The sequence below is a fragment of the Ailuropoda melanoleuca genome, chromosome 3 (genome assembly GCF_002007445.2).
Source record: "Ailuropoda melanoleuca isolate Jingjing chromosome 3, ASM200744v2, whole genome shotgun sequence".
NCBI classification, from domain to species: Eukaryota; Metazoa; Chordata; class Mammalia; order Carnivora; family Ursidae; genus Ailuropoda; species Ailuropoda melanoleuca.
In genome coordinates this window covers 2,263,176-2,284,591 of record NC_048220.1, presented here as the reverse complement: position 1 = coordinate 2,284,591, position 21,416 = coordinate 2,263,176, and the positions used below count along the sequence as shown (strand labels likewise).

Genomic DNA, 21,416 nt, shown 5'->3' with positions numbered 1-21,416 from the left:
ATGGTTGAATCATAAAATAGCACATTCATGCATTTAAGGACTCAGCATTTGCACTCCTAACCCTATACCAAAGATTCACTCTGCAAAAACATGCAGGAGACATGTGGACGTGTGCTCCCAGCAGCAGTCTTCACAACTGTGAAAACGGAGAGGATAGACATTGACAGAGAAGGGATAAATAAGTTGACACGCAGCGCTGAAAGGCACAGACCATAGTTATACAGAGAGGAATTAATCTTTTAGTATAATGTTAGATTAAATATTAAGTACACATAGAATTCCCCTTAAATAAAGCTTCAAGAAACTAAGCAACATACTGTTTAGGCATGCATCTGTGATAACACCACAAATAAAAGAAAGGAATCATAAACACATACTGCATGACATTGTCACCCAGAGCTGTGGACAGAACTGGACTGTAGGAACACAGAGGGAGGTAGAAGTTGTTAGAGATGTTTTATTTCTTGGGATGATTGTTCAGTGTGTAGGTAATCGTTGTATTACATGAGTAAGTAAAAGATTTAAAATAGGGATATATCTCAGTTCTTTCAGATTGTTGTTGTGTATATTCTTCTGGGTGTACTTGGTCCTGAATCTCTCCCTCTTGCCATATTTTGGGGACATCAGAGAAATGTTCTCTGTCTGACATACAGAGACAATCACTGCTATGATGGGAGAAAGACTGAGAAATCATTCAGGGAGGAGGCAGGAGACAGAGAGACAGATTCCAGGTAGAACCAACTGCAAGGCAAAGCTGCAAGCTCACACATGAACTTGACAACTGGCTGTGGATGAAGATGAGCACATGCAGGCAGCCAAGGACAGCTCTCAGTAGCAAGGGAGGAAATACCTCTGAGACTCAGGTACCCTGGCAGTGATGGAGCCCTTTGTATTGGGTGACAGAAAGGTCCCAGTCAGGGGCTCCCCAGGTCTGGGCTGCTCCCCAGCAGTGTGTGAGAACCACTCTGCAGTGCCTTCTGCACCCAGTGGACTGGGGTCTGATGCCCTACTGTGCTCACCTCAGTGTCCAGAGTCAGACTTGCTGCTCCTAAGTCAACACTAGGAAATCAGGCAGTATGGTTTATAAGGATGTTGTTACATTCTCTCTATTCAGAGGAAAGGGAAATCAATTATTCTTAGGAATGAATGGCTTAGAAATCCCTCCTCTCCTGATCCACTCAGATGGGTAGATGTCCAGTCTGTGTAATATACAATTTCTAGACTCTTGTAGAATAGAAATCTCCCCTGCCCTGGTTCAGCCCTTCCTCCAACTGAGTGAGACACTTGCAGCAGGAACAGGAAAAGAGTCAGCTTCTCTCCTCTTTCTTCCACCCACTGCCCCCATTACATGGAGGAGCGTGGCATAGGAGAACTACAGGGTAGGAAAAGACTCACTGGGGTAGGACATTTGCAATCCAGCTGATGGCCTGTTGTGATGAATGTCCCTCAGGAAGAAGGGTCCAATGATGTCTAATGAAGGTCCATGCTGATGTACCCTTTGGGATCTCGAGGCAAGTATAGTCCAGACTTTCCAGCCTTCTACCTCCCCCGTGGTGTCAGGAACAGAAGGGCAGCTCCTTCTGTTCTCCTCAGATCATCCTACCCAAAAAGACCATGTGCAGCCCTCATTGTTGGCCATGTCCCTTTTAACAAGCTCACTAAAATGATCCTTGCCTTCCCTGTGCACAACCTGTCTGCTGTCCTTTCATGACCCAGGGAAGGAATCAAGGATGGCAATGACAAATTCACAGTCTCTTAGCCACAGAAGGATTTCATCACTTGTTATGGACATTTGCAATCTTGGCAGAAACTGTAAAACAGACCTTCTTTTTCACCCTGTCGAAATCACATAGTCCCCTTCCTGGGGCCTCTGTTCTGAACACAAACACCCTGGGGAGCCTTCACTGCTGCTCCCACGTGAGGATGTGACAATCCCTGAGAGTTTAAGCAGCTGCTACAGTCACCAAGTCAGTAGTGAGCTGTTGAGCTCAGACCCTCACTTGGTTGAGGCAGGTGTATTGACACCAGGGAAGGTCACAGCTGGAGCCTGGAAGAGAACTCCACCCTGGATGTAACTTCTGCAGCCTGATCTCTGTGGGTGGAAGTGAATTGGCCCCTGAGCTGAGCGCACTGGGCAATCCTAAGGAATAACTTTGCAGGCAGTTTCTGCACCCATCTGAGGGGCCAGCCTCAAGGGGGCTGAACATGGACTTCTCACTGATCTGGACACTAGCATCGGAGTAAGATTCTCAGGTATGAGGTAGCTGGTGTCAGAGCACTCTCACCCTCCCCTGGGCCTCTGGGCTGAAGGTGCTCAAATAACACTGATAAGCCACAGGCAAATGATGCAGCGCTGCCACCCTCCAGAATGAAAGGGAAACTGGTTCAGGCTTATTTTGAGAACTGGAGTCATTTCCAGGAATAGATACTGAAAGCAGCTCTCCTTAAGTTCCCTCCTGCTGGGGCTGGGGCCCTGCCACCAGCTTTACTCAGAAATCACACAGCTCTGAGCAGGGAAGGACTGCAGCAGAAAACTGCAAGATTGCTTTCTCCTTCCTAGCTCCTCTTCCCCCCTTCTGTCTAGGCTCTTCCTAGGACAACCCCAACCCAGCACAACTCCCTTCCTTACTTCCTTACTTTTGGAGAGATCTGGGCCTGAAACCAGTTTTGGAGGATCTCGGAGGTAACTGTCTCTATCTGAGGGTTGGACTCGTTCCCTGGAAGGGTTCACTTGCCAGGAGGGCCACTGACATCTGCCTGTTCACAGTCACCTCTGCTTCCTGGAGCAGGTAAGTGAGAGAAATCGTACAACCCATTATGGCTAATAACCCTGCAGGAGTGAAGACATGAAAGGTGGAGCCTGACACCAGGGCAGGAGAGTTTTGGCACTGGCTTATCCATTTCAGTAAGTATTTACAACAGATCTCTTCTCTGAAATTCTTCAGGGACAAAACTCAGAACCCCATACTTTGTTTGCACCGAACCGATTCTACCTTCCAGTGTGGAGGCAATCGGCCTTTCATCTCCATATTCATGGCAGTGGGGGCTTTCTGATGGGACCAGGTTTTGAAAAGGACAGCAGGATTTGCCATTCATATTCTCTTACAATCTAAGTAGGACATAGGACAATGGCAATTTCTGGGGTAATCTGGAATTGGGAAAGTCTACCTGGAGCACTAGCTGGACCTCCTGTGGATTCGGAAGAGGTGGGGTTTCAGGGACAAAGTATCTAAGAGACCTAAGACAACATATAACAGTGCACATGTGCATCTTTTTTTTTTCCTTAATGTTTTTTTATTACATTAGGTTAGTCACCATGCAGTACACCCCTGGTTTCTGATGCAAGTTTCAAAGACTCATTAGTTGCGTATAACACCCAGTGCACCATGCAATATGTGCCCTCCTTAATACCCATCACCAGTCTATCCCATTCCCCCCAAACCCCTCCCCTCTGAAGTCTTCAGTTTGTTTCTCAGAGTCCATAGTCTCTCATGCTTCACTCCCCCTTCTGATTCCCCCCCTTTCTTTATCCATTTCTTCCCCTACCAATCATCCTAGTTCTTATGTTCCATAGATGAGAGAAATCATATGATAGTTGTCTTTCTCTGCTTGACTTATTCACTTAGCATTATCTTCTCCAGTGCCATCCATGTTGCAGCAAATGTTGAGAATTCGTTCTTTCTGATAGCTGAGTAATATTCCATTGTATATATGGACCACATCTTCTTAATCCAGTCATTTGTTGAAGGGTATCTCAGTTCCTTCCACGATTTAGCTATTGTGGATAATGCTGCTATGAACATTGGGGTGTATATGGCCCTTCTCTTCACTACGTCTGTATCTTTGGGGTAAATACCCAGTATTGCAATGGCTGGATCATCAGGTAGCGCAATTTTTAACTATTTAAGGGACCTCCACACTGTTTTCCAGAGTGGCTGCACCAACCTGCATTCCCACCAACAACATAGGAGGGATCCCCTTTCTCCACATCCTCTCCAGCAATTGCTGCTTCCTGCCTTCTTAATTTTTGCCATTCTAACTTGCATAAGGTGGTATCTCAGTGTGGTTTTGATTTGAATTTCCCTGATGGCTAATGATTTTGAACATTTTTTCATGTGTCTGTTAGCCATTTGTATGTCCTCATTGGAAAAGTGTCTGTTCATATCTTCTGCCCATTTTATGATTTGTTTATTTGTTTCTCGTGTATTGAGTTTGAGAAGTTCTTTGTAGATCTTGGATACCAGTCCTTTATCTGTGGTGTCCTTTGCAAATATATTCTCCCATTCCGTGGGCTGTCTCTTAGTTTTTTTGACTGTTTCCTTGGCTGTGCAGAAGCTCTTTATCCTGATAAAGTCCCATAAGTTCATTTTATCTTTTATTTCTCTTGCCTTTGGAGATGTGTCGTGAAAAAGGTTGCTCTGGCCGATGTCATAGAACTTGTTGCCTATGTTGTCCTCCAGGATTCTGATGGATTCCTGTCTCACATTGAGGTCTTTCATCCATTTGGAGTTTATCTTTGTGTATGGCGTGAGAGAGTGGTCAAGTTTTATTCTTTTGCATGTAGCTGTCCAATGTTCCCAGCACCATTTATTGAAGACTGTCTTTTTTCCACTGGGTGTTTTTTGCTGCTTTATCAAAGATTAGTTACCCAAAGAGCCGAGGATCCATTTCTGGGTTCTCTATTCTGTTCCATTGGTCGATGTGTCTGTTTTTGTGCCAGTACCATGCTGTCTTTGTGATCACAGCTTTGTAGTACAGCTCGAAATCCGGCATTGTGATGCCCCCAGCTTTGTTTTTCCTTTTCAACAGTTCCTTGGAGATTCGGGGCCTTTTCTGGTTCCATACAAATTTAAGGACTATTTGTTCCAGTTCTTTGAAAAATGTCCTCGGTATTTTGATCGGGATAGCATTGAAAGTGTAGATTGCTCTGGGTAGTATGGACATTTTAACTATGTTAATTCTTCCAATCCATGAGCATGGAATATTTTTCCATCTTTTTATGTCTTCCTCAATGTCTTTCTAGATTGAGTTGTAGTTTCTAGGATATAGATCTTTTACGTCTCTGGTTAAGTTAATTCCAAGGTAACGTATGGTTTTTGGTGCTATTGTAAATGGGATGGATTCCCTAATTTCTCTTTCTTCAGTCTCGTTATTCGTGTATAGAAATGCAACTGATTTCTGGGCATTGATTTTGTATCCTGCCACCTTACTGAATTGTTCTATAACTTCTAATAGTTTGGGAGTGGATTCCTTTGGGTTTTCCATATAGAGTATCATGTCATCTGCAAAGAGAGACAGTTTGACTTCTTCTTTGCCGATTTGGATACCTTTGATCCCTTTTTGTCTNATGGTTCTTAGCCTCCAAGTGTTTGAGTTTCTTCCAGGTTTTTCCTTGTGGTTGAGTTCCAATTTCAGAGCGTTGTGGTCTGAGAATATGCAGGGGATAATTTCAATCTTTTGGTATTGGCTGAGACCTGTTTTGTGTCCCAGAGCATGATCTATTCTTGAGAATGTTCCATGGGCATTTGAATAGAATGAGTATTCTTTGGTTCTGGGGTGTAGTGTTCTATATATATCTATGAGGTCCAACTCGTCAATTATGGTATTCAAAGCCTCTGAGTCTTTGCTTAGTTTTTGTAAGGGTGTTCTGTCTATTTCTGATACAGGGTTGTTGAGGTCCCCTACTATTAGTGTATTTTTATCTATATGTCTCTTTATTTTGGTTAAGGGTTGGCTTGTGTATCTTGCTGCTCCCCTGTTGGGGGCATATATATTAATAATTGTCATATCCACTTGTTGAATACTTCCTTTAAGAATAATATAGTGCCCTTCTGTATCTCTCTCTATGGCCTCTAGTTTAAAATCCAGTCTATCTGATATGAGAATTGCTACTCCAGCTTTCNCATGAGAATTGGTACCCCAGCTTTCTTTTGAGGTCCATTTGCGTGAAAGATGGTACCCCATCCCTTTACTTTCAGCCTGAATGTATCTTTGGGTTCAAAATGATTCTCTTGTAGACAGCAAATGGATGGGTCATTTCTTTTTATCCAATCTGCAACCCTGTGGCGTTTTATGGGAGAGTTTAAGCCATTTAGATTGATAGAGATTATTGACAGATATGATTTTAATGATGCCATTTCTCTTTAAAGTCTTTGTATCGGTTGTGACTTGCTGCTCTGTATCACTCTTGGGGCCTTTTTACCTTTATAGAGCCCCCCTTAATATCTCCTGTAGGGCTGGTTTCGTGGTTACGAAATTGGTTAATGATTGGNCATTTTATGGGAACATTTAAGCCATTCACATTGAGACTGAATACTGAGAGTTATAATTTTAATGATGCCATGTTGCCAGTAAAGTCTTTGTTTGTATAGGTTGTGACTTTCTGTTCTGTATCACTCTTGGGGCCTTTTTACCTTTATAGAGCCCCCCTTAATATCTCCTGTAGGGCTGGTTTCGTGGTTACGAAATTGGTTAATGATTGGCGATTTTGGAACGTCTTTATTTCTCCATCAATTCTGAATGACAGCTTTGCTGGATAAAGGATCCTTGGCTGCATGTTTTTCTCTGAAANCATTCTGAATGACATCCTTGCTGGATAAAGGATTCTTGGCTGCATGTTTTTCTCTGAAAGAGTTTTAAAAATGCCCCCCCCCCAGCCCTTTCTCTCATTCCAGGTCTGGGTAGACATGTCTGACGTAATTCTGATAACTTTGCCTTGATACGTGAGAAATTTCTTTGCCCTGGCCACTTTCAATACTGTATCCTTGGATCTAATATTTGCGAATTTGACTATGACATGACGTGGTGTAGGTTTGTCGTGGTTGAGCTTGGGAGGGGTCCTCTCTGCCTCTTGTACATGAATGTTTGTTTCCCTTATTAGATTAGGGAAGTTTTCAGCTACAATTTGTTCAAATATCTCTTCTAGACCTCTGTTTTTCTCCACCCCTTCAGGGATGCCGATGATTCTGACATTGGATCGTTTCATAGAGNCCTGACATTGGATCGTTTCATTGAGTCAGTAATGTCCCGTAACCTAAGTTCTTGGGCATGGATTTTTTTAAGTCCAGCTTCTATTTTTGCTTTTTCTTCTACTAACCCATCCTCCAATTCGCTAATACATTCCTCTGCCTCGGTGACCCTGGCCGTCAGAGCCTCTAGTTTTGACTGGTGTAGGTTTGTCGTGGTTGAGCTTGGGAGGGGTCCTCTCTGCCTCTTGTACATGAATGTTTGTTTCCCTTATTAGATTAGGGAAGTTTTCAGCTACAATTTGTTCAAATATCTCTTCTAGACCTCTGTTTTTCTCCACCCCCTCAGGGATGCCAATGATCCTGACATTGGATCGTTTCATTGAGTCAGTAATGTCCCGTAACCTAAGTTCTTGGGCATGGATTTTTTTAAGTCCAGCTTCTATTTTTGCTTTTTCTTCTACTAACCCATCCTCCAATTCGCTAATACATTCCTCTGCCTCATTTACCCTGGCCATCAGAGCCTCTAGTTTTGACTGCATTTGGCTCATAGAATTTTTAATTTCTGCCAGATTCATTCTCATTTCCGCCCATAGAGATTCTATTATCTCATTAACATTTTCGTTAATACTTTTTTCAAGTCTACACATCATCTTGACCATTGTTACTCTGAATTCCATTTCTGAATTTGGTTACATCCATATCCATTAGTTCTGTGGCAGAGGCCACAGACTCATTGTCTTTTCTTTGCTGGGGGGGATTTGTCCTTCTTGTCATTCTGATGAGGAGAGGTTGCGGGGTTGTCCAGAGCCCAAATTATTGACCAGGACCCAGGCTGTGTGCCCTTGTTTTATAAGGATCTTAGGCATGTGGGCTTCTTGACTTTTCAGCCTGCCTTCTGGGGGATGGGATGCCACGCCAACTCAGGCAACCTTGTTTGGGTAGGGTCTCCGTGTCTCCTGCGAGGGGGGATGTGGATGGGCACCCTGTGAGCCGGTGTTACCAGGCTTTTGTTCTCTGGTGGGTTTCCCTGGCAGTTTGCTGTGCCTTTTCTGAGAGACAGAGCAGCAGTGGCCGAATCTCAGCCTCTGTCACAGAACAGAGGGGATCGCTGGCCATTCTCCACTGATGATCTGGCCACTTTAACTCTGTTTCTATTGGTGCTGCTCAACCCTGCAGTGTCCCGAGATGTGTGCCCCACACACGGCATCCCAGCCCTCACTTCCAGGGCCAGCACTTCTCTGTCCTTTGTGTTTCTAACACTGCCAGCTGCCAGACACTGCCAGCTGCCAGCCACCCCCGCTCGCTCCCAGAGCTCCCGGTCTCAGTCTGGATTCAGTGAGCACAGTGGAGTTCCGTGAGAAGTCTGGTGGCGCGCACTCCCCGCTCACAGTCACAGTCTGTTTTCTTGCGGGTGCCATCCGTGAGTCCGCCTGCTCCCTGTGCCGGTGGCTACCGCTTCCCAGACCCGAACGCCGTGTCTCCCCCTCCTCCGTTTATCTTCCGATATCTGTGCACAGTTTCACGGCTCCCCGCTTCATACCTCAATACTCAGTGCTGGAGATGTTCATTTGTAGACATCCAGTTGTATCTTCCTGCGTCTCAGGCTGATTCTGTGGATGTTCAGGATGGTCTGGTACCTATCCAACTCGACTCAGGGGACCAGCTGAAAAAGGAGTCCCCTACTCCTCTGCCATCTTCCCTTCTCCTTTGCACATACGTATCTACATAGGAGAAACTGTCCCTATTGCAGGACACCAACTCCATTCCTTACAGATGATGTCAGTGAGGTGGACTCTTGAAATACTCTTTTCCCAGAACAGGTCCTTTTGTGCCTCATGCCTATTGATGAAGCAGATGTTTATTATACTTTCCTAGAATAAAGCAATATGTATATTTCTTTCCTTGCCCTTTCCCTATGATAATAAAATGGGAGAAAATGTGGGACTTGGTCCACATTGGGTTCAAACTCACAAAAAATCTTGATGCCTCAGATTTCTAGTCTGGGCCAAGTCTGATCCCTGCTTCATGGCTCAAGATAATTGGGCATGACATGAACTATATAGGACCTTGCATGGCAAATCCAATAATGAGTGTTTTTCATTCTGCTTCTTAGATCATGAAATATATTTTGTGCATTATAACAAGAGTTCAAAAAATTTGCCCATTGGAATAGATGCAGTAGATCAAAATGGAGGGTAGGGAAATTGTTGCTAAAATCTTTCTTCAGGTGTATGCACTTGTCTGAATGCATGTATGCTGAGTGGGTACTTAGTTCCTATGTGAAATGCATCTCTCACTGCTGGTGAGACTTTGAAAGATCTGCTCATAGGATCTGGTTCTCCTTGCAAATGCAACTGCCCTCCCTAGTTGAATCTGCTCCCTGGGATCCCTCCATAAAGCCTGTTTCTTTATTCAGGGACCCTCAAACCCTGTTCAGATAGGGAAGATCAGAGGTATAACATGAGTATGACCTGCAAAAAAGTGAGCCTGGGAGTCACTTGGATCCCTGGCTCATTTCTGATGGCCTCTCCTCACCTTCTGGGTTAGTTCTCTGAGCCTCAATGTCTTGGGGGCTCAAACAAACACACCACCACTTGCACACTGAACATTCCTGGAAGACCTGCAATCTCTCATGGAATTACTCTTGTCCCAGCCTGGCCTGGCAGTGTCTTATGGGCATAGTGCTGCATTACAGGACCCTGAAAGGGTCCCACATGCAGGGTTGTCTAGCACCAGGTGCAAGGCAGGAACCAGATGAGCAAGTAGTGGGAAACAGGGAGGTGTGGCTTGTGCTATAGGGACTCAGCCACCCCCTCCAGTAGGGCTTAGCACAGGTGCTCAGGTGAGGAGACATGTGTAAAGTCCATGGTTGGGTCAGACATAGTCACAGAAATGGTCCAGAAGATTGTAGGTTTGTTCTTACCTACCACAGCCACCCCAGGGTCAGGAGCTCCTACTCTTCCCTAGACCCTACTTGCCTTCCAAAGGGCTGTGGTGGAGCTGGCTTCAACATTTCAGATGACAGCTTTAGGAAACAAAGTTAATTTATCCATCAACCAGTAAGTGGAGGATATGCAGTGGTATATTGTGCTTCATTCATCTAACAGAAATGTGTCCCATACCTGCTGGGCACTAAGGGCACTGCAGAGCCTAGGGAACTATTTAACATAATTCCCTGATGATGAGACCTGTATGTGTATTTTTATGATATGAAGCATCTAACATGGGATGACAGAATACTTTCTGGGAGTTTCACCTTTTGAAGAGACAGGGGTTTTTTCAATTGACCTAACACACAGGAAGTCAAGGTGAGATGGGTACGTGTGAAGGTTGTGATGGGATTTAGACAAACCAGGAAATGGATTCAAGGGCTCCTATATTCTGACTGGCCTGGGCCCCACAAGACCACTAATAAGGACATTCAGCCTTCTCCATCCCATTTTAGGGGCAAACTTACAGGCAAGAAGAATATATAGCATGCTCAGGGGCAGCAGAAATGCCTTCACACAGCCAGATCAGTGAGCCTGGGACTTACCCAGGAGATTGTCTCCCTGGAGCCAGGATGGCAGGTAAGGCCTCCAGGAACCTCTGTGTCCCCCATAAACAAGAACTTGGGCTATTGTTGGGAAAGGTCAAGAGTGGTCTTAAAGAGGGCTTTGAGTATAGGGGTAAGGGGGGGCTGCTCTTAGGTATTCTCCTTCCAGAATGTTCCTCCAGCCTGACCCAGGCCAGGGCTCCATCTTTCTAGCTTTAAGCCAGCTTTGTCCATGCATGTTCTGCCCCACCACCATGTCGTTCACCCCCTCACCAAGCTCAGGGCACCTCTACTCCTGCAGGAGGAGGCACCATCCTCACTGACCTATTCCAGCTCCAGTTTTTCATAGAGGCCCCTGGTGGAAGACCCTGAAGACTTTGTGGGCGCAGGGCTCAAGGGATTCTGGTCCCCAAGCATATGGGATGGTGATTACATCATATTCCATGAGTTTCCCTCCCTCTGAACTCCCAACATCTCCTGATCATTTCATTATGCATCTATCTCCCAAGGGGGGTCAAGCTCCCTGCAATGGCTTCTTAGAAGTGGGGAGACATTGTAGAATTTTTCCTTTTCCTTGCAAAGCAGTGAGTTTTCCTTAGTGAGGATGGGAGCTGAGAAAGGACTATGATTTCCATTCTTTCCCCAAATTAGGAAAGGTGCATCCAGGGAGAGGTAAATGGCAATTGATATCAATAAGTGGACCCGCAACCCTAGGAGAAGCATCTCAGCATCCAGCCATCCTCCAGCCCCTGGGGCCAGAAATTCAACATTAACTAGGATCATCCTCCCCTCCTATACAGATAGAAACAGAAAATCACATTGTCAGAGTAAATCTTAGATCCTCCATCATTGCTTTGTAATTTCAAGCTTCTTTCTTCTTTTTATTTACTTCAATTTAGTTGATATATAGTGTATTATTAGTCACAGGGGTAGAATTTAGTGATCCATCAGTTCCATATGACACCCAGTGCTCATCCAAGCAAGCGCCCTCCTTAATGCCCATCACTCATTTAGCTCATCCCCCACCCACCTCCCTCCAGCAACCCTCAGTTTGTTCCCTACAGTTAAGAGTCTCTTATGGTTTGCCACCCTCTCTTTTTTATTTTATTTTATTTAAATTCAATTAATTAACATATAGTATATTATTAGTTTCAGAGGTAGAGTTCAGTGATTCATCCGTCTTATATAACACCCAGCACTCATCACATCAGGTACCCTCCTTAATACCCATCACCCAGCTACCCCATCCCTCCATCCTCCCAGCAACCCTCAGTTTGTTTCCTTATATCTCTTATGGTTTGTCTCCCTCTTTGATTTTGACTTGTTTTATTTTTCCCTCCCTCCCTTTATGTTCCTCTGTTTTGTTTCTTAAATTCCACGTATGAGTGAAATCATATGATAATTGTCTTTCTCTGATTGACTTACTTTGCTGAACATAATACCCTCTAGTTCCATCCACATCATGGCAAATGGTAAAAATTTCACTATTTTGATAGCTGAGTAGTATTCTATTGTGTGTGTGCGTACCACATCTTCTTTATCCATTCATCTGTCAGTGGACATCTGGGTTCTTTCCATGTTTTTACTATTGTGGACACTGCTGCTATAAACATTGGCTTGCATGTGCCCCTCAAATCACTGTTTGTATCCTTTGGGTAAATACCTAGTGGTGCAATTGCTGGGTCAAAGGGTAGTTCTATTTTTAATTTTTTGAGGAACCTCCATACTGTTTTCCAGACTGTCAAGCTTATTTCTTATCTGTGAGATGTTCACAGATCACATCTGTGAAACATCTTCATCTGTAACTAGGAATAATAATATCACTTATCTAATAGAGCTTGGGGAAGATTAATCAAGAAAAGCAATGCAAAAGACCCAGCTCAGACAGATTAGCAGAAATAGCACCTTCCTATCCTGTGGTAAGAGTTGGAGGGAGTAAGAAGAATCAGAGGAAAGTCTTCCTCAGAGATCCTAATAAGACCAAAGAGGATTCACCAGAGGTTACCAGGAGGCCTGCCCAGAGCTTCACCTGGGTCATACCATGAAACCCTCACTGGAGTGCTATGGGGTCGGTAGCATGGCTTCCCAGCTGCACAAAACAGAAGACTGGGGCTCAGTTGTCATTGTGAAAATTTTCACATTGCCTGAGCTTGTCTGCAAACCTGGGGTGTGGAACTCTCACCAGTTTCTGCGTGGGGAGGGTGAGTCCAGGACTTATGGTGGATGAAAGCACCTGGAGAAGTCCGGGGGGCAGTGAAGCAATCAGGACCTATCAGTGGAGAGGCAAGTGGGGTGGGTTTGGTGGAGGAGGAGAGCAAGAGCTGCACCACAGGACCTGCAGGCCAATGAGAAATTTCTCCTACAGATGGGCTGTGGGCCTTCTGATTCAGAAACCTGAACAGTTGGGTATGAGGATTGGCCTCCAGCAGCACCAGGAGACCCCATAGATAAGTCTGGAAGGGAAGCCTTCATGGAATAGAAGGCCTCATGGGGCTCACAGGGAAACTCTTCAGCAAAGAGGCAGTCTTGAATTACAATGTTTTAAAATTCGCATTTATGCACATAAAGGCAGTATTTGTTTTAAAGTTTTTATTTAAATTCAAGTTAGTTAGCGTACAGTGTAATATTAATTTCAGGTGTACAATATAATGATTCAATACTTCCATGTATCAGACAGTGTTCATCACAAGTGCACTTCCCAAAACCCATCCTCTATTTAACCCATCCCCCTACCCACATCCCCTCTGCTAACCATCAGTTTGTTCTTTATACTTAAGAGTCTGTTTCTTGGTTTGCCTCTGTCTTTTTGCTTCCCTTTGCTTGTTTTTTTTTTTCGTTTATTAAATTCCACACATGAGTGAAATCATATGGTATTTGTCTTTCTCTGTCTAACTTATTTTGCTTAGCATAATACTCTCTAGCTCAAACCATGTCATTGCAAATGGCAATATTTCATTTTTTGTGGCTGAGTAATATTCCATTGTATACATATACCGCTTTTTCTTTATCCATTCATCAGTCCATGGAGACTTGGGCTCTTTCTATAGTTTGGCTATTATTGATAATGATGCTATAAACATCAGGGTGCATGTATCCCTTTGAATTAGTTTTTGGTATTCTAAGTAAATACCTAGTAGTACAGTTGCTGGGTCATAAAGTAGCTGTATTTTTAACTTTTTTTTTAAAAGATTTTATTTATTTATTTGACAGAGATAGAGACAGCCAGCGAGAGAGGGAACAGAGCAGGGGAGAAGGAGAGGAAGAAGCAGCCTCCCAGCGGAGGAGCCCGATGTGGGACTCGATCCCGCATCGCCGGGATCACACCCTGAGCCAAAGGCAGACGCTTAATGACTGCGCTACCCAGGCGCCCCTGTATTTTTAACTTTTAAGGAACCTCCATACTCTTTTCCAGAGTGGCTACATCAGTTTGAATTCCCACCAACATTGCAAGAGGGTTCCCCTTTTCTCCACATCCTCACCAATATCTGTTGTTTCTTGTGTTGTTGATTTTAGCCATTCTGACAGTTGTAAGGTGTTATCTCATTATAATTTTGATTTGTATTTCCCTGATGATAAGTGGTGGTGAGCATCTTTTCATATGTCTCCTGGCCATCTGTATGTCTTCTTCGGAAAAAGGCCTATTCATATCTTCTGACCATTTTTCAATTGGATTATTTGGCTTTTGAGTGTTGAGTTTTATGGGGTTTTTTTAATATATTTTGGGTAATCGCCCTTTATCAGATATGTCTTAGGAGCTGACTACTAGCAGCACAGCTGCAGAACATTCCTCAACCGTCTCCTCTGAGCCCCTAACATGTGCACATCTCCTGATTTGGGGACATAATTTATACATTCTCCCATTCTGTATGTTACCTTTAGTTTTGTTGTTTCCTTCACTCTGCAAAAGTGTTTAATTTTTACGTTGTCCTCGTAGTTTATTTTTGCTTTTGTTTCCCTTGCTTTCTAGATTCATATCAAGAAAGAAGTTGCTACAGTGATGTTAAAAAAGTTACTGCCTACATTCTCTTCTAGGATGTTTATGGTTTTAGGTCTCACATTTAGATATTTAATTCACTTTGAATTTATTTCTGTGTATGGTGTAAGAAATTGATTTCTTTTTTTTTTAAGATTTTATTTATTTATTCATTCGACAGAGGTAGAGACAGCCAGCGAGAGAGAGAACACAAGCAGGGGGAGTGGGAGAGGAAGAAGCAGGTTCATAGCGGAAGAGCCTGATGTGGGGCTCGATCCCATAATGCCGGGATCACGCCCTGAGCCAAAGGCAGACGCTTAACCGTTGTGCCACCCAGGCGCCCCAAGAAATTGATTTCTGTGTATGGTGTAAGAAATTGATTTCTGTGTATGGTGTAAGAAATTGATTTCTGTGTATGGTGTAAGAAATTGATTTCTGCATGTTGCTGTCCAGTTTTTCTCAACACCATTTGTTGAAGAGACTGTCTTTTTTCCATTGGATATTCTTTCCTGTTTGTTGAAGTTTCATTGACCATATAATTTTGGGTTTAATTCTGGGTGCTTTATTCAGTTCCATTGATCTATGTATCTATTTTTGTACCAGTACCATACTGGTGTTTTTTTGTTTTGTTTTGTTTGTTTTTATTACAAACACTTACGTTTTAATGAAAGATGTTACTTTAAAAATGGTTTTCTACACATACTCAAAGACACATACATATATGAGATAAGTACCATACTGTTTTGATCACTACAGCTAATATATCTTGAAGTCTGGAATCATGATGCCTCCATCTTTGTTTTCTTTTTCAAGTTTGCCTTGGCTATTTCAAGTCTTTTGTGGCTTCATACAAATTTTAGGATTGTTTGTTCTAGCTATGCAAAAAATGCTGTTGGTATGAAACTGTCGATTTTTTAAGGGAAATTACTACAGCAAACACTCATAACTGTGGGACTGTGAAAGCCCACCAGCCAGCAATCTGTGTGTAGCCTCAGGGGGAAGTCCACTAGGTAATCTCAACCAATTCTCTTTCCCAATCCTGCCTTATAAAATGCTTGCAAATCTAAGAGAAAGTTCACAGAAGAACTTAAATACTTAAAATACTAATCACAACAGTGACAAGATAAACAGTCATGTGCAAACATAAGTACTGACTTTAAAAATCAGTAGGAAAGTTTGTGTAACTTAGATGTTGAAGTGGATGAGGGACAGGGATTCCCAAGGTATGCAGTTAGTAGTGGAAGATATGAAAAATGTCTTGAGAGGAAAGAAGGTGTACTTTTCACTGTTACCAAAAATAATTAAATTATTCTTGACTCTGAAGACATATGCAGTGAAGATGTGTGGATCGTCAGGATTGAAGGATATTGAGTGTTGTCATAGGCTTACTTGTGCCCTGTGGACATCCCCAGGGGGACATCCTGCTCACCCAGCTGGTGCGGAGGAATACTTGGACCTGCCTGACTCCTGACACAGAGACCCTCATGATGCTCTTCTGCTCAAGTCCATTCACAACTGTAACCTGCTTAGGAGCTGACTACTAGCAGCACAGCTGCAGAACATTCCTCAACCATCTCCTCTAAGCCCCTAACATGTGCACATCTCCTGATTTATGGACATAATTTATACATTCTACAATTCGGCCCTTTAAAGCTTTCAGTATCTTTTAATATAGTCACAAAGTTGTGATGACATCATAATCAAATTTAGAACATTTTCATTATCCAAAAGATATCCTGCACTTCTTAACTGCCACCTCTCAAACCAATGGTCTACATATCTAGGAAATCCCCAATATATGTTCTGTGTCTATGGATTTGCCTCTTCTGGACATTTCACATGAATAGAATCAGACTACATGGCCGGATGGGTGGTCTGCTTTCACTGAGCATAATGTTTTGGGGTTCCTCCATGTTGTGGCAGGTATCAGTACTTCATTTATTTTTCTTTCCCAGTACTGATCTCCTGTGTGGATAGACCACTTTTATTTATCTATTGAACAGTCTGTGGACAGCTGTGTTAATTCTACCTGAGAGCTATTATAAATAATACTGCTATGGACATTTGCATGTAGGTTTCATGTAGATGTACGTTGTCACCGCTCTTGGGTATGTACCTAGCAATGTGATTGCTGGGTCATTTGGTGACTCTGTTTAAATTATTTTACTAGTTTTATGGAAATATTATTGACATACATCACTATGTAAGTTTAAAGCATACATCATGATGATTTGATTTACATATATTGTGAAATGATTTCCACAATAGATCCATCATCTCATAAAAATACAATAAAAAGAAAAGAAAGAAGAAAAAAGAGAGAAAATTTTCCATTTAAGGAGAACTTTTAAGATGAATTCCCTTAACAATGTTCCCATAAATCATACCATGGTGATATCTATAGTTACCAAGTTGTGCATTACATCCCTAGTACTTACTTTTCTTATAACTGAAATCTTGTACCTTTTGAACATTTCCTCCAATCTCCCCCTCCTCCCACCCACTTCCTCCACCTCTCCCCATGTCTGCTCTCTTTTTCTATGAATTTATTTTATTTTATTTTTAGATTCCACAGATCAGTTAGATCATGCAATATCTGTCTGTCTGATTTTTTTTATTTAGCATGATGCTTTCAAAGTCCACCCATATTGTCACAAATGGGAGGATTTCCTTGTTTTTATGACCAAATAATATGTTTAGTTTTTTGAGACATTATCAAACATTTTTGCAGACACTTGCTCTTTCTCATCTAAAGGCTTTAAAGTGAGTTAGGTGTGGATCCAACACCCTCAGTTTGGGTTACCAAATCTGATGATTCCTCTGCCACCCCATGTGTGTGGTCTTCCTAACTCCCCTGCTTTTTCTATTTCTGCAGTTTACTCCACTGATCAGCAACATGGCACAGCCCTCCCTGTCCCTTCACACCCCATTACCCACATCCTTCACCTCTGATGTGCCATACCATGGGGATTGGAGCATCTTATCTAAACCAGGTACCATGAACATAGAAAAAGCCTTGGAAGAAGGGAAGTTGGTGGAAGTGGTCTCTGCAGTCAGGGAGACCCTGAAGTCATCATCCAGTGCCCCAGTGAGCATTGCAGTGACTGGGGACTCTGGCAATGGCATGTCTTCCTTCATCAATGCACTGCGGGGAATTGGGCATGAGGAAAAGGACTCAGCTCCCACAGGTGTGGTGAGAACCACTCAGATTCCCACTCACTACTCTTTGTCCCACATTCCCAATGTGGAGCTGTGGGACCTGCCTGGCACAGGGGCTACCACCAAAAGCCTGGAGATGTATGCAGAGGAGATGCAGTTTACCACGTATGACTTCTTCATCATCATTGCATCTGAACAGTTCAGCACGAATCTCGCAAAGCTTGCCAAAATCATCCAGGGGCAGGGAAAGAGGTTCTACATCGTCTGGACCAAGCTGGACAGAGACCTCAGTACACGTGTGGTCTCAGAGAAACAACTCCTCCAGAATATCCAGGAGAATATCCGGGTAACTCTCCAGAAGGAGGGAGTGTGTGAGCCCATCATATTCCTGGTCTCCAGCTTTGACCCCTTATTGCATGACTTCCCACAGCTTAGGGACACCTTGCACAGAGAAGTGTCTAACATCAGGAAACATAACCTCCTAAAGAACCTGTTTGACACCTGTGAGAAGGTCATTAATGACAAAGCAATCACTTTGCAGAGGCAAATAGGCTCAGAGTCTTTCCAGGATAAGCTTGGCATCCAGAATGCAGATGATCTTGGGAAGTTTTTGAACCCCTACCACTTGCTCTTTGGTGTGGATGATGTATCTCTCCAGGAGGTGGCCCAGAGTACAGGAAAACCCATGAAGCAGTACAAAGACATTATGAAGTCTCAGGATATGCACACTGTCCTCACAGAGGACCGGACATTATTGTGGTTAAATTGTAATACAGTCTATTACTTAAATTTACTTCTGAGCCTCATCCCAGTCTTCGGTAACACTAGTACTCACTACCTTAGAGTGTGGAATCAGGGGCGCCTCTTTGACATAGTTGCTGAGGACACCAAGACCATCGTGAAGAAAATTCTGACAGATGCAATATCTGAAGAGTGAGGTCTCAGCAGTCTCTTTCTTGGGGAAAGTTGGGATATTTGGGGCCCTCTCTTCATACTGTACCCTTCAGAATTCTCAATCAGCTCAATATTTCTACTTTTAGCAGTTCTGAGTTCCTTGAAGTGAATGAGCTGACTAGATCATTTTGAACCCATTATCTCAGCAAATTTCCAAATATGTCCTACTTCTTCTCATTTATTAAATAAGCTGGGATACAAAGGTGGAAGAAAATATTGCACAGTATGACATACAACCTCATTCTGACATCCCCATATCACATAACGTTAGCATCATTTTCCCAAGCCCTCTTGGTTTTCCCCTGTTCCTTCACTTCTCACCTTTCAGTCCATGGACTCACAGAGTCACACCTAGAGGCGTAGGAACATCCCAAAGGATGTTCCCTTTGGGGAAATATGATGGAGACTGTGTGTTTAGCTGTTCTCCGAAAAATATTGTGTAGGATCTAAGGCCAGTCTGGTGTCCTGTAAAGCTCTTTCCTTGTATCTGCCTTCAGCAATTACCCAAATCATTTATATCCAAAAAAGGATGCAGGGGGTGGACTCAAGGACCATTTTACTGGGATGGGAAAACTGTTTAATGGAAAAGGAAACCTGACTATTATAAGTACAAAACACTGATCCCCCACACCAAGAGGTCCCATGCTCTTCACATGCACATGCTCATGGTGGGACTGTCATAGGAAGTAGTGCCTGTTAGATTATGTTTGCTATACAGAAATTTTTTTTCACTTCAAGTACCTGCTATGTTCTGTTATTTGTCAAAGTTATCTCCATGTTGGTCAAAGGAAACTAAATTTGAGCATCAGCATAAGGAAACTAACCCACTGTCTATGATCTCATTGTTTATACAGTTAACCCAAACTATATAGACTCTATGAAAAGTCTCCTAATTGGAAACCATTGCAGACCCTAAATATAGATTTTTCTCCTTGCTGGGCATATATGTAATAAAAATGTTTTTTATTTAAAAATTTTTTTTCAGGGGCGCCTGGGTGGCACAGTGGTTAGGCGTCTGCCTTTGGCTCAGGGCGTGATCCCGGCGTTATGGGATCAAGCCCCACATCAGGCTTTTCCGCTATGAGCCTGCTTCTTCCTCTCCCAATCCCCCTGCTTGTGTTCCTTCTCTTGCTGGCTGTCTCTATCTCTGTCGCATAAATAAATAAAATCTTTAAAAAAACAAAAAAAATGTTTTTCAGATAAAATTTGAAACCTCACTCTCCACCACCAGAAGTGTCATAACCTGGTTCTCACCACTGTGGGAATTCATTCCTCACAAGAGTAACCCTCCTTCCCTGCATCATTCCCTGTCACCACCATCACCTTACTCTATTTACCTGGGAAGATTTCACCTAGTGTGGAGTCCAATCTGAATTTGGTGGACATATGAACTGGCCTAATGTATAAAATTTGTCCTCTCTTTAGGCTTCTGCTCAAAAAGGAGGGTTTATCAGAGGTTATCATAAATATTCACTGGGATAGAGAGTGAAGTTAATATTGAATGGAAATGAACTCAAAGAGGCTTGGTGGAGTGGTTAAGAATCCTAAGGTTAAATTCTGGCTCCAGTATGCCTTCGCCATGTGACCTTGGGCAAGTCAATTGACATTCCACTGTCTTAGTTTCCCAATAGTTAACACGGTGATAATAATATTACATCCTAAGATGTACATCCACATCCAGGTAATGTGATGATTTAATGAGTTAAAGCACATAAAAGACTTAGAATAGAGTCAGGCATGTACTTCTTTAAATGTTTGGTATTATTATCATTCCTTCTCTTCATGGCTAAGAAGGGATAACACCAAAAGACAGTTTCACCAAAAGGTGAGTGTCCTCAGATTGTCCATCCAGTGGAAAGAAAAGAGTCTGCTGGGAGAGACCTGCATTCACATGGAAGCTTTGAAGGCATAGTTGCATCTCATTCTTTTTCCAACACAGTTTGTTAAGTTTCCCCTTTGGAAAGTTCAGGAAGCAGAGGAGAGTCCCATACAGAGCACTATTCTTCACCCTGAGATCTCCAGAGAATGAGGGATGAGAGAGAGAATTGAAATGAGTAGTCAAAGGGTTTTAGGGGTCAGAATGGCTGTAGGTGCAGAGTTCTTAGAGTAAACCCAACCCTAACCTGCCTCTCCTGGGTGATCATGATGAGGGAGGGTAGAGAAGAGCCCACACCCACTGGAGCCTCCCATAGCTCAGCCAAGAAAAAAACCAGGTCACACCAGGAATCCTGAGGTCTCTACTGGGAAGTTTGAGATCACGTATTTTACCACATAGGAAGCTAACATAGAAAAGCAGTCAAAGACAAAAGAGGAGAGATCATCAAGAAGACAAAGTGATCAGAAGCTCTGATGAGAAACACAAGGAATCCCAGCAGGGGTGGGGTCAAATAGGAATGGAAAACACAATCTTGACCTGCCCCCAGGTCAGTGGTAGGCACCTTTAAAATGGCCTCCAAGATTATCTCCTATTTTCATGGCTTTGTTTAATCCTTCGCTGGAGTGACTAATGGAATATGGCAGGAAGAATGGAATGTCCAAGAATTCCAATATCCCTTTGCCCCTTCCTCACGCTCTCTCAAATAAATAAGTAAATCTTAAAAAAAAAAAAGATTTCTGGAGTCCAGAAGGAAGGGGGGTTGAAGGGTTGGGGTAGCCGGGAGATGGGTACTAAGAAGGGCATGTGTTGGGATGAGCACTGGGTGTTATAGCAACTAATGAATCATTGAACACTAAATCAAAAACTAATGATGCAGTATATGCTGGCTAACTAAACATAAATAAATAAAAATAAATACATAAATAAATAAATAAATAAATAAATAAATAA

General features: G+C 43.0%; 1 protein-coding gene across 7 annotated transcripts in view; it reads left to right on the top strand.

The window, feature by feature from the left end:
* Nucleotides 1-1,972: 1,972 nt before the first annotated feature.
* Nucleotides 1,973-21,416, top strand: part of LOC100464289 (immunity-related GTPase family M protein 1) — a 47,902-nt gene continuing 28,458 nt past the window's right edge. Inside the window, exons 1-3 of one of the 7 annotated variants that reach the window (XM_019793823.2) lie at nucleotides 2,400-2,789; nucleotides 15,889-16,399; nucleotides 17,352-19,408. In XM_019793823.2, the coding sequence (XP_019649382.1) occupies nucleotides 16,244-16,399; nucleotides 17,352-18,572 (1,377 nt within the window). In that variant the 5' untranslated portion in view covers nucleotides 2,400-2,789; nucleotides 15,889-16,243 and the 3' untranslated portion in view covers nucleotides 18,573-19,408. Of the gene's footprint in view, nucleotides 2,906-15,888; nucleotides 16,400-17,351; nucleotides 19,409-21,416 lie in introns of those variants that run through there. The other 6 variants (XM_019793825.2, XM_019793826.2, XR_004623927.1 and 3 more) reach the window with 6 other exon arrangements.